Below are 13,309 nucleotides of genomic sequence, written 5' to 3' on the forward strand. Positions count from 1 at the left end.
AAGTCCAACACTTTAACCACTCGGCTATTGTGCCCGTCGGTCTGTGTGATCAACATCTGCAATGCCCAAGTTGTGTTGATGAAAGCGATTTGAATTCATGCTGCGTGGTCAGTGTGTGGGCAGACCTGCTGGTGCCTTCTTCGTGTGTGTGTGAAAGAAGATCCAATACTGATGTGAAAGGACCCAAATCAACATGGTGTTCCGGTACATATTGTGGTCAACCACCACACAATCATTATCATCATCATCATCATTAAGGCTATGACTATCACCACCATCATTGTCAACAAAATTCACCACCACCACCACCACCATCATTATCATCACCACTAAGGCAATCACCACCACCACCACCACCTACATCATCATCTTCATCATCACCTCCACCATTATAATCATCACCACCACTACCACCACCAGAAATATCAACACCACCCCCACCACCACCTTTACCACAACCACCACCACTTTGATCAAGGCTATCACCACAACCACTATCACCACTTTCATCAACACTATCACCACCACCACCACTTTATATCAAAGCTACCACCACCACCACCACCACTTTATACCAAGGCTATCACCACCACCACCACCACCACCACTTTATATCAAGGCTATCACCACAACCACCATCACCACTTTCATCAACACTATCACCACCACCACCACTTTATATCAAAGCTATCACCACCACCACCACCACCACTTTATATCAAGGCTATCACCACCACCACCACTTTATATCATAGCTATCACCACCTTCACCACCACTACCACTTTATATCAAGGCTACCACCACCACCATCACCACCACCAATTTATATCAAGGCGAGCACCACCACCACCACCACCACTTTATATCAAGGCTATCACCACCACCACCATCACCACTTTATATCAAGGCTATCATCACCACCACCATCACCACTTTATATCAAGGCTATCACCACCACCACCATCACCACTTTATATCAAGGCTATCACCACCACCACCACCACCACTTTATATCAAGGCTATCACCACAACCACCATCACCACTTTCATCAACACTATCACCACCACCACCACCACCAATTTATATCAAGGCTATCACCACCACCACCACTTTATATCAAGGCTATCACCACCACCACCACCACTTTATATCAAGGCTATCACCACCACCATCACTCAACCACCACCATCACTTTATATCAAGACTATCACCACCACCATCACCCAACCACCACCACCACTTTATATCAAGACTATCACCACCACCATCACCACCACCACTTTATATCAAGGCTAGCACCACCACCACCACCACCACTTTATATCAAGGCTATCACCACCACCACCACTTTATATCAAGGCTATCACCACCACCACCACCACCACTTTATATCAAGGCTATCACCACCACCACCACTTTATATCAAGGCTATCACCACAACCACCATCACCACTTTCATCAACACTATCACCACCACCACCAATTTATATCAAGGCTATCACCACCACCACCACCACTTTATATCAAGGCTATCACCACCACCACCACCACTTTATATCAAGGCTATCACCACCACCATCACTCAACCACCACCACCACTTTATATCAAGACTATCACCACCACCATCACCACCACCACTTTATATCAAGGCTATCACCACCACCACCACCACCATAGCAACCCAATAACACCAACTGCCACAGACCTCACGGACGATGACATTTCCTTTCTTGTCCTTGGTGAATCGCATCAGACGAGATTCGTAGTTTTCTGGCGGTACATTGCGGAAGCCGGAGGACGCCCCTCCATCCATCGTCCTGCCACCCACAATATCATCATCACAGTCTGAACATTGCTAGGGGAAAAAACAACAGAAGCTGAAAATAAATAACTGTAATATAATAATAATAGATCGCTGGCGAGTTCCGTGCCTGTATGACTTATAGAAGCAGGTCTCATGATCTGTGCTCTCGAAGTTGATTGGTTCTCCGAAATTTCAAGCAACATAGGCGATCAAGAGAGGCAGAATGTGTGAAACAGCAGGCTTCTTTTTCGATTTTTTTTTGCTTTTTTTTGTGTGTGTGCATGTCAGATGACACTTCACTGACCAGAGTTTGGTTGTAGGAATGGAGGTTATCAAATGAAGAAATGGAGGACTGCACATGTTTGCTGCTTTTGTGTATGTCGATCGCCTTTCGCACTGCTCCAATTTCGAGTAAAAATTAGAAGCGCATGCGCAAGATTCAAGATGGCCACAGAACTCTCCAGCGGTCTATTCTGTACATTTGTATAGCACGATTTCTCTCGTATATGACAATGTACAGGATTAATGTGCAATGTGATGTGTGCAATGCTAACGTCCATGTTTTTCATCTTACCAGTATTTGTAATTACTATAAAATATATACATATAAAAAAATTATTAAAAAAAAAAATCATCATTTACATGCGGAGGAAGCTGCCCTTGTGGGATTCAAGTAATATTCTTTTTCCATGCACATATTCCAAAGGTTCAAAATTGAAAAGAGTAGAGTTCAAAAATCAGTTAAGAAATTGTGACTTTTTCATTACAGATGGACAAATCACAATACAATACTAACCAGTAAAGAAGATTAGCAACCCGGTTTAACATCACATGCTCAACAGCACAATGCGGAATTAAACCCAAATTGTATCATCTATTCTGTCTTTATGAACTCTCTGCAAATATTCCTGATGAATACTCTGTTCAAAGTGTCCTTTATGCACATGAACGTCATCAATATTTAGATACTGATCTGTGTGTATGCTTGTTGGAAGTCCTTTTTTTTTATTATTATTATTTTAAAAAAATATTCCATTCAATTTCAAGGACTGATAAAATGTTATAAATAAAGATGTTTAAAAAATAATTTTGTTTGCATGAAAAGTTACCTTATTTCAGAAAAGTAGGACTTGAAGAGGGAACTCTCGTGCCCCATCACCTCACGGTGCTGTATTGGCTTGTCATCCAGCAAGGTGTCCAGTTCCACTGTCTTGTAGGCTGCAGTGCCATACTCATCCTGAAAAACAACACATACACACCAAACAAACATCATCATCATTATTGCTACCATTATCAATATCGTCATTATCAGAGATCTTTTTCTTTCCAGGCTCCGTCATTGTGGAACAAACTACCAGAGAATTTGCGTCATTCTGTCTCGCTGTGTGAAAACACATCTTTTCCAACAGCAGTAACAGCAGGGTTTTTTGTCCTGATCTTGGTGTGATCTGGTTCTGGGTGCATATTTTGTTGTGGAGGAGCTGTTTGCCGTGTGTGTGTGTGTGGCAGGATGCTGGCGAGTGTCTGTGCGTTCACGTGTGTGTGTGTGTGTGTGTGTGCATGCCTGAGTACGTGTTGCAGGAATGCGTTTTCTGGGGGGCATAATGGGTGGGTGGGTGGTTTCCAATGTTCAGTTGTACGAGTGTTTTCTGGCACGTGCTTCCGTGTATATGTGTGTGGGGGGAGGTGGGGGAGGTGGGGTGTGTGTGTGTGTGGGGGGAAGTGTGGGTGGAGAGAAGTATTGATAGGGGAGGTGGGGAGTGGGAAATGAAATCTAAAGCGCTTTGAGCAGTATTTCTGGAGAAATGCACTATATAAATGTCCATCATTATCATTATCATTATTATCATTGGTTAACTCACTTGGGACGACAAGTTTTCTCCCTTACTTTTCCCCACAGACGGCCCATTTGTAAGGGTTTGGAAAAAAATTACAAAAAATACAAAATACTGTGTAAGAAAATGAAACTTTCAGAATTGGTTTATTACGTGTTGAGCTATTACATGTAAAAAAAATCAAATTTCTCATCTTATTTTTACAGTTTTCCATATGTAGAAAATATTGCCAATTTTTCACCCGAATCACCATACCCATGCTCGCTTTCTGCATTAAATTCGCTTTCTTCTTCATCATCATCCACCTCTTCAATGTCCGACCCTTCAGTTTGTAGCATTTCAAGTACTTCGGCAACCCTAAAACGTTGCCGTCACTGCCTTGTTCGCTTCACAACATTCTGAGAAGAGCCCGCTTTGCTAACAGGATGGCACACGAGCAGACGACCGGTCAGTGACTTTGTCAGCGTGTGTGCGAGACGGGTCACACATCCCAGGCTGACCAATCATACCATTCGATTGTGGAGTGACCCAGAATAGCGCACTCTGCTTGGCTAATCACAAAATCACGTGTACAGCGCATGATGGAATTTTACTTTCAGAGAATGCTATTCCATTCCTTCGTCCAAATCCGAATACGTTTTGTGTAGGAATGTGTGAGCATTCCTTCGTCCGGAAAGAGTTAAAGGATAAAGATGACAGCCTTTTACGGCCATCAGGCCATTGATTTCATATCCAGTGTGTCTAGGACTTGGTGTAAGATGGCAGTGCCCAATCTTCTCTCTTTCCCCTACTTCAACCTTCCCTGACCAAAGTATTATATTATTATTATTTTATCATTATTTTTCTAAAAAAATATGATATTATATGTGCACATGTATGGATAATAATTTGAGTGTGTGTGTGTGTATGTATTTGGGCTTGTGTATGTATGCATCAATACATATGCATGTATATGTGTGTATGTGTAGATGTTTTTGTTCGTATATGCATGTGTTGATGAATGCGTGTACACATTTGTTACCTTGGTAGAGCTGACTGATAGCTGCCATTGGGCGCTTCATTCGTTTCCTGTGTCATTCAATCAGATTCCACGCACACATACACACTCAGACAGACATGTAACATTTTACAAGCATGACCTTCTATGACAATTTCTCTCTTTGAGATAACAAAGTGTTCTTGTTTCTTGTTCAGGTGTGTGTGTGTGTGTGTGTAAATGCCACCTGCCTAAGAGACAAAGAAACCTTGCAAAAAGTATTCATAACATGACATCTTTCATCGGGTGATGGTGAAGTGTATGACAATTCTGTCAATGTTTGTACATACCTGGCTGCTGTTCTTGCCAATCCAAAAGTGAACGTCGTAGTTCAGTTCCTCCGTTTCCTCGTCCTTGTACGTCTGGTCGGCAAAAAAAAAAAAAAAAAAAAAAGAAAAAGAAAAAAAAGAAAGAAAAAAAAGTGCACAATGTTTACAAAATAAACATTTCCATGACTCAACATCTTCAGGGTGATATTTCAAAAACGTTAACTTCACAAAGCTGGCAATCATTTTCATTTCTTATTCGTAGGATTCAGTCACAGTCTTGATCCACTGGCTTTGTTTGGCTTCTCTGAAAACATTCACATATGCACTGTCCATCTGGCAACATCTGCCTCTATTATTCAACTGCACACAATTTCAATAACTGGCCAACTAACTATCTGACTGACTGACTGACTTACTGACTCACACACACTTTCACACACACAAACACACACTCACACACACACACAAACACACACTCACACACACACACACACACACACTCACAAACACACACACACACACTCACAAACACACACACCTTCACAAACACACACACACACACACACACTCACAAACACACACACACACACACTCTCTCTCTCTCATACACTCAATAACTCAACGCACACACACAAACATCAGTGGAGGACACCAACAGAGAGACAGGCAGACAGTAAACAAAGGCACAAAAGGAAACACACACAGCCGGCACCACTCACATTGAGGATGATGTAGGAGTCTCCATTGTAGAATTCACCATAGTCCTCCTCAGGCCAGTCCTTCACTTCAAATTTCTGGGGGGGAAAAACAAAAACAAACAGCACCATCTTGTATTTTCCACTGAGAAAGAGCAGCCCAAAATTTCACTCATACAGGGATCAGGTTCGACATCGGTCATCGGTCATTGACGCATTTAATTTTGAAATGACCTATTGTTTTTCAAGCTGCCAGGTCACATGACTTATTGTTTTTATGATCAGTCGGTCAACCAAAGTAACCATCTCTCTCTCTCTCTCTCTTTAACGATCGCGATCGCTTTGTCGTCTGCTCCTACAGGAAATGACTATAAACTGGTTTATTAAAATACGGATCCGTGACGAAACGAAATCCGAAACGAATCTTTATCGCTGCCTTTCGCGAGCTTCGGCGAGAAGAATTGGCGTTCCCACTTTTGCATTAACCGGGTGATATTTGACCTATTGATTTTCAAAATGACCTATTGATTTTATGTTCTTCCGGTCATATGACCTATTGTCTATTGAACCCAACCTGATCTCTGCTCATACAAAGAAAATCTGTTGTGACCAAAAAGCAATACAATTCAATAAAATGGAATACAATACAACAGATCAGAAAGGAAGTCAGACCGACAGGAAGTGAATACGATGCAAGGAAAGACACGGCAGGGCCCACACCACATACCTCAATGCGCCAGATCTTCAGGCCAACTTCCTGACCGGCCCCTTGCCAGGCTGGTTCTTGTTCCGCCGATTCCTCTGTCACACACACACACACACACACGCACACACAATTGACAGCGCACACACACACACACACACACACATACATACACACACACACACACACACAATTGACAACGCACACACACATACATGCATTTGCAGTTGATATCATGTCTTTTGGGGGAGGGGGGGCAATGGGAGGGAGGGGCACAACTGTACATTTCAAAAGGTCAATCAAAAGCATTTCATGACAATAACAGCGAAGTTCAGCTGACCACTCATGCTTCACATACATTTTGCAACCTCCTTTGCATCCTCTACGGATCCCCTGGCTGATGGTGCTAAGAGAAAGTATTTACAGGCTACCTTAGCAGTTACCATTGTTGATGTCTCGTTCATCATTTATCAGAGGGATTACCCTGTCTCCTTGCCAAAGGCGGCAGTACGTCGCAGGTCCTCCAGTCCTCCATAGAGCTTCCAGGCTGCTGGGACTGGGTCAGACCAGGTTCTCTCTCGGAGCGTTTGGTGGAGTGGGCAGGACTGCAGCAGATGTTCTGTTGTCTGGCTCTCTGTTCTGCAGGGGCACTGCTCTGTGTCGCTGATTCGGAGTTTCGTGTATAGGTGGTGTTTCAGGTGATTGTGGCCTGTCCTGAGCCTGAAAATGGCTGCCTGCTCTTGACGAGTCAGCAGGTAGTACGGGTCTGCTCTGTTGTGGCGTGGATGCTGCTGCTTCCACTTGTTCTGCAGCTTGGCCTTAATGATGGTCCTGGATTCAGAGTAGCTGGTAGGCCTGTCTGTCTGCTCTTTCGTAGTGCTTTCCTTTGCCAGGGAGTCAGCAGTCTCGTTGCCAAGCATGTTGCAGTGGGAGGGAATCCACTGCAGGGTGACTGTGTGACTTGTGCAGAGGGAGGTGAGAGAGGAGGACAGATCGTTGAGTTCTGGATCTCTGTTGGACCAAAGGGCCTGCAAGATAGACAGGGCGTTGGTCAGGAAGACAACGTTGTGGCTGACCTCGATGTGGGCTGCTGCTGTTTTCAAGGCTTCTGCTTCAGCTCTGTAATTGGTGGAGTACAGGCTGGTAGCAAGGCAGATCTTTTTTTCTCTGCCTCCTGGATACTGAACATGGACTCCTGCCCCTCCAGTCCGAATGGCATCTGCTGCAGAGCCATCAGTGTAGACTTGAGTCCAGAACTCTTTGGGGAACTGGGTGTGGAGGTGTTCAAGGGTGAGTGACTTTCCTTCAGGGCCGCTTTGGGAATCTTTGGGGCCAACACCAGGGATGCTGCACTGGATGAGGGGAGGGGTTCCGTCACTCCAGGCAGGGACGGCAAGACAAAGGGGTATCACTTTGGGGGCATGGTCAAGGATATCCTGATGTTGCCGTTCTAGGATCCTGCTCTGGTGTACGAAGCTCCCTCTCTTCAGCCGTCAGCATTTACCACTATTTCTTCTTTCCTTTTTTTCTTTACAATATATTTTTTGTTGTCTCGTTTTCTCCACACATCATCTGCTTCATCCTTTATGGGCTGCTTTTGGATTGTGCCTCCCCCCTCCCCACCCCACTATAACTGAGGACACCACTAAATTATTATTGGCGTCTCTGGACCACTTGCCCAATTGGGGGGGGGGGGGGGGTTGTTTATTGCCAATGCCAAAAACATCTGAGGAATCCACAGGGAATGAGACTGCAGTCACACCAGGCGTATAGTAAAATCAAATGGCTCTCTATTTCACATAAAATTCACACCTCCCAAATTCAGTCTTAAAAGGGTTTCTATTTTTCTGTTCTCTTTGTTATCTTTGCAATGCGTTATTTTGAAATCAGAGGTGGGGAAAAACTTAAAACTGAGACTGGATACCACTCTTCCACATCTGTCGTCTGTGCCAGCAAATATGACAGATGCTCACTGTTGTGGTTTCTTCACCAAAAGTGTGAAGTGACCTGCAGGAAGGTGGCAGAATGGTTAAGACACTCATCTGCCAATAAAGAGTCTGTGAGGGTCTGGGTTTTTTTTGGTTTTTTTTATCCTGCTCTCGCCCTTTCTCTGAAGTTTGACTCTCACTCTTTCGCTTAAGTTTGACTCTCACTCTTTCGCTTAAGTTTGACTCTTTCGCTGAAGTTTGACTCTCACTCTTTCTCTGAAGTTTGTCTCTCACTCTTTCTCTGAAGTTTGACTCTCACTCTTTCGCTTAAGTTTGACTCTTTCTCTGAAGTTTGTCTCTCACTCTTTCTCTGAAGTTTGTCTCTCACTCTTTCGCTGAAGTTTGACTCTCACTCTTTCTCTGAAGTTTGACTCTCTGAAGTCTGACTCTCACTCTTTCGCTGAAGTTTGACTCTCACTCTTTCTCTGAAGTTTGACTCTCTGAAGTCTGACTCTCACTCTTTCGCTGAAGTTTGACTCTCTGAAGTCTGACTCTCACTCTTTCTCTGAAGTTTGACTCTCACTCTTTCTCTGAAGTTTGACTCTCTGAAGTCTGACTCTCACTCTTTCACTGAAGTTTGACTCTCACTCTTTCTCTGAAGTTTGACTCTCTGAAGTCTGACTCTCACTCTTTCTCTGAAGTCTGACTCTCACTCTTTCGCTGAAGTCTGACTCTCACTCTTTCGCTGAAGTTTGTCTCTCTCTCTTTCTCTGAAGTTTGTCTCTCACTCTTTCTCTGAAGTTTGACTCTCACTCTTTCGCTGAAGTCTGACTCTCACTCTTTCGCTGAAGTTTGTCTCTCTCTCTTTCTCTGAAGTTTGTCTCTCACTCTTTCACTGAATTTTGTCTCTCACTCTTTCTCTGAAGTCTGACTGGAAAAACTGTGAGCATCTAGTCATTCGGATAAGGCAATAAACTGAGGTACCCTGTGCAGCACGCACTTGACACGATGAAAACTTTGAACCCATGGCAATGACAGTGTTGTCCTCTGACAAAATTCTACTGAAGAAATCCACTCTAAAAGGTACACAAATATACATACGTGCACTCAAGGCCTGACTAAGTGTATTTATTTATTCATTTATGTACACTTATAGCTGACATAATTTTTTTGCGCCTTATACATATTATTAGTAGTGGTGGTATTTTTTTTTAATGTATTCATCTATTATTTATTCACCCCCTTTTTTTTTTCTCAAGGCCTGACTAAGTGCGTTGGGTTACGCTGCTGGTCAGGCATCTGCTTGGCAGATGTGGTGTAGTGTATATGGATTTGTCCGAACGCAGTGACGTTTCCTTGAGCTACTGAAACTGAAACTGAAACTAAGTGTGCTTCGTTATGCTGCTGGTCAGGCATCTGCTTGGCAGATGTGGTGTAGCGTATATGGATTTGTCCGAACGCAGTGACGCCTCCTTGAGCTACTGAAACTGAAACTGACTAAGTGTGCTTCGTTATGCTGCTGGGCAAGCATCTGCTTGGCAGATGTGGTGTAGCGTATATGGATTTGTCCGAACGCAGTGACGCCTCCCTGAGCTACTGAAACTGAAACTGACTAAGTGTGCTTCGTTATGCTGCTGGGCAAGCATCTGCCCAGCAGATGTGGTGTGGTGTACATGGATCTGTTCAAATGCAGTGACACTTCCTTCAGAAACGGACACTATAAGTGTGCATCAACTGCCTGTGATTGCCAACCACCTCCACATGCATAGCTGTGCATGTTGTAGGATTTTGGCCTCCTACAATCATGTTCAGTCCTTCATACTATAACTGTGTGGCCCACTGGCGCAGACTCCAGCAGAGGTCTGATTCCCGTCTGATGCAAAACACACCACTCAGATCAGGCAGGGAAATCGAAAGCAACTGCAACTAACGACCTCTTCTTACAGCTGCCTTCACTGTCGACATTAACATCCACAGCAACTGTTGTATGTATACACACTACCCTTCATGTATCAGTGGGGGTGTGTGTGTGTGCATGTCCATGCCACAAAACGGAGCAGAATTGAGAACCTTGCTGGACCTCAGGAACCTCTCCTTTCAACTGTGAAGAGACGCAAGCCAGGGTTCGTCACTAACGGGAGCGCTGAGCGGAGCGCTCTGAAAAAACAAATTGCGCTCTGGAAAATTCCTTGACTCAGAGCGCTTGCGCTCTTGATTTTGAAAAGACATAAGCATACACTACTGTATCTAAATTGTTATTCCATTGTCCATCACAAACAAGAGTCAAAAGCGCGATCGTTTTGCATTTACCGAAGTTTGAAAGCCGTCTGTTTACGTTTTGTTAGTTCAACCGGAAGTAGGCCCAGTGAATCAGGGGAGGCTATGCAAAAGAGCGCTCTTCAGACTTGAAGAGTAGAAAAGTGGAGCACACGATCGATTTCGCGGCAGTGCAAAATCAAAATACTGAAATATTTGATCCCAAAAAGGAAGGCTGACGGTGAAGGGGATGGCGAAAAGAAGAAGAAGTTTTTAGTGTGCGCCCTTAGTTTTCAGTTTGCGCTCATCAAAATTCTGGAACTAGAGCGCAGGCGCTCATGTGAAAAAATGTTAATGACGAACCCTGCAAGCTGATATGGTTTGGACACAACACTCGACACACCAGCTTGTCCAAAACAATCATGCAAGGCACCATCGAGGGCAGGAGAAGAAGAGGAAGACAGCGGAAGAACTGGCATGAGAACATCAAACAATGGACCGGACTCACACACGTGAGCTGCTGCCAGCGGCTGCCGACAGAGACAGATGGAGAAGGGAGGTTGCGTCTGCGGTCCTCAGGCTTCCCCCAACTACTTTGTAGTTATGGGCCTGAGGTTGAGGTTGAGGCCACAAAAGACCTTTATGGATTCACAACTTGATGAAAACACTGAAGTCACACTCACTTTTCACTTCTTTTTCAGTGTCAGAGCCAAACAGGGCCAGGTTGGTGTCTTTCCAGTCATATTTCTTGGCTTTGATTCCACCTGGAACATATGTACTCTGGAGTTAGGCAAGACGACAAGATAACAGATCCAATCTATATACAGGGGAATAAAAAACATATAGGCAAGTGCACAACAAAATTAGGCGCGCACACACGCGCGCACACACACACACACACACACACACACACACACACACTCATGTTACCACAAACACAAAAATTCAACATGAGCACAATTAGTACAATGTCTAAACTATCAAATAAAACAATCAAAGAAAAGAAAATATGTGTGAAAGTATGTGCCTGTGCAATGTGTGTGCGTGCTTGTCTGTGCATGCACGTGTGTGTGTGTGTGTGTGTGTGTGTGTGTGTGTCTGTCTGTTGTAATCTGTATGCGTCTGCATGTGAGGAAACACAACAACAAAAAGTTACCTCGCACAGGCATCTTGATTTAGTTTGGCTTGAAACAGTGCTGTGGAATCAGGTGACGCAAACTGAAACAAAGTGGAAAAACCAGTCTTTTATAACAGTTAGAAAAAAAACAGTCTATAATAACAGTATGAAAAAAACCCAGTCTATAATAACAGTATGAAAAAAACAGTGTATAATAACAGAATGAAAAAAAAAACAGGACTAAAAAATTTTAATACAAAGTCTTTTCAAAGTGTTTCTTTTTCTGCACCCCAACCCTGTCTAATCCACACTTTGTAGTGTGTGTGTGTGTGTGTGTGTGTGTGTGTGTGTGTGTGTGTGTGAGACAGTCATGCAACATCACCACACAAAGAAGACACACACATCAGATCAAGCGACAAACTTTCCTCACAACTTTTGCTTCCCTGACAAAAGGCTGTGCGTGTGTGCGTGTATGCGTGTGTGCGTGTGTGTGTGTGCGTGCGTGCGCACACTTTGTATCTGGCTGACGTTGTAGTCAAGAGCTTTGAAGAGGTTTGAAAGTGCTTTGTAAATGTATCATCATTATCAAGTAGAGAAACCACCAAGGCAACCATGTGTTTGTTCTGTATTGTCCCTGTGTTCTGTGTGGCTTGTGCAGGATTAAAGAGGCTATGCCAGTCTTGAATAAAAGCTCATTTGTGTTTGCACATTTCTTCTGCCATTGGTTCTGTGTGCACATGTCAAGTGATCGGTATAAGAGCAAGCCTGGCGCTTCCTTTTTGGGGGAAGTGTCTGGGTTTGTTCCAATGTACCTTTTCTTTATATGTGTGCTAGCTGAATTGGTAGCATAAGCAGCATTGGCTTGAAGTTATGTACCTTGTGTGTGGAGAGAGTTACCACTCTTTACTATTTGTTTATCATTATCATGTTTATTATATCTATTATTATACTTATTACCATTATTATAATACTATGATTGTTATCATTATTGTTGAGGATTATTATCATATTCATGATTATGATTATTGTTGTTGTTATTATTGTCATTATTACTATCATTATGAAAAGTTAACAGCTTGTAACAATTTCAATCATTTCATTCCCAGAACTCATCCCACAAACAGTGCATCAATTTCTCAAATGCCCACATCAGATAACTCTGCATAGCAGGTGTGCCCATCCACAGAATAAAAACAAGAATGAAAATATTTTAACAGCAGTTATATAACCAGTGCAGTAACCAACAATACTGCCACTAAAAGAAAACAAAAGAACAAAGCTAGAACAGTACATATATATATATATATATATATATATATATATATATATGAACAAAAGCTCAGAAAAAAATGGCCCCAGAGAAAATTTCAACAATGCAGGCTGCAATTCACCTCTGACAATACACTTGGCAACGAACATTACCACCCACCCCCATTATGCAAAACAACAGCCCAGGCAAGTCAGGAAACGAACCCGAGTGCAAAGCACCAACCCAAATATGACTGTTAGCTGGTTAACACAATCCATGGAAGACACAGTCGCAACGCCAAGTGCCTCCTCTGTATATGTGCCAAACTCCGCTCACCAAAACCAACGGTGTTACCAAAGTCTATAGACCTATGCCGATTATAGGTATTGCCACATGGCTGCAACAGAAACGCTG

The 13,309-nt window shown here is 43.4% G+C and overlaps 1 protein-coding gene across 3 annotated transcripts in view; it reads right to left on the minus strand.

Annotated features, from left to right (window-relative positions):
- Positions 1–13,309, minus strand: part of LOC143284737 (gelsolin-like protein 2) — a 43,035-nt gene that overhangs the window by 17,004 nt on the left and 12,722 nt on the right. For all 3 annotated transcript variants that reach the window (XM_076591697.1, XM_076591695.1, XM_076591696.1), the window contains exons 2-8: positions 11,686–11,747; positions 11,213–11,293; positions 6,370–6,443; positions 5,667–5,741; positions 4,969–5,040; positions 2,917–3,044; positions 1,709–1,820 (exon numbers count right to left, since the gene is read on the minus strand). In XM_076591697.1, coding sequence (XP_076447812.1) covers positions 1,709–1,820; positions 2,917–3,044; positions 4,969–5,040; positions 5,667–5,741; positions 6,370–6,443; positions 11,213–11,293; positions 11,686–11,698 — 555 coding nt within the window. In that variant the 5' untranslated portion in view covers positions 11,699–11,747. The remainder of the gene's footprint in view (positions 1–1,708; positions 1,821–2,916; positions 3,045–4,968; positions 5,041–5,666; positions 5,742–6,369; positions 6,444–11,212; positions 11,294–11,685; positions 11,748–13,309) is intronic.

This window comes from Babylonia areolata, chromosome 8, assembly GCF_041734735.1.
Source record: "Babylonia areolata isolate BAREFJ2019XMU chromosome 8, ASM4173473v1, whole genome shotgun sequence".
In the NCBI taxonomy this organism is placed as follows: domain Eukaryota; kingdom Metazoa; phylum Mollusca; class Gastropoda; order Neogastropoda; family Buccinidae; genus Babylonia; species Babylonia areolata.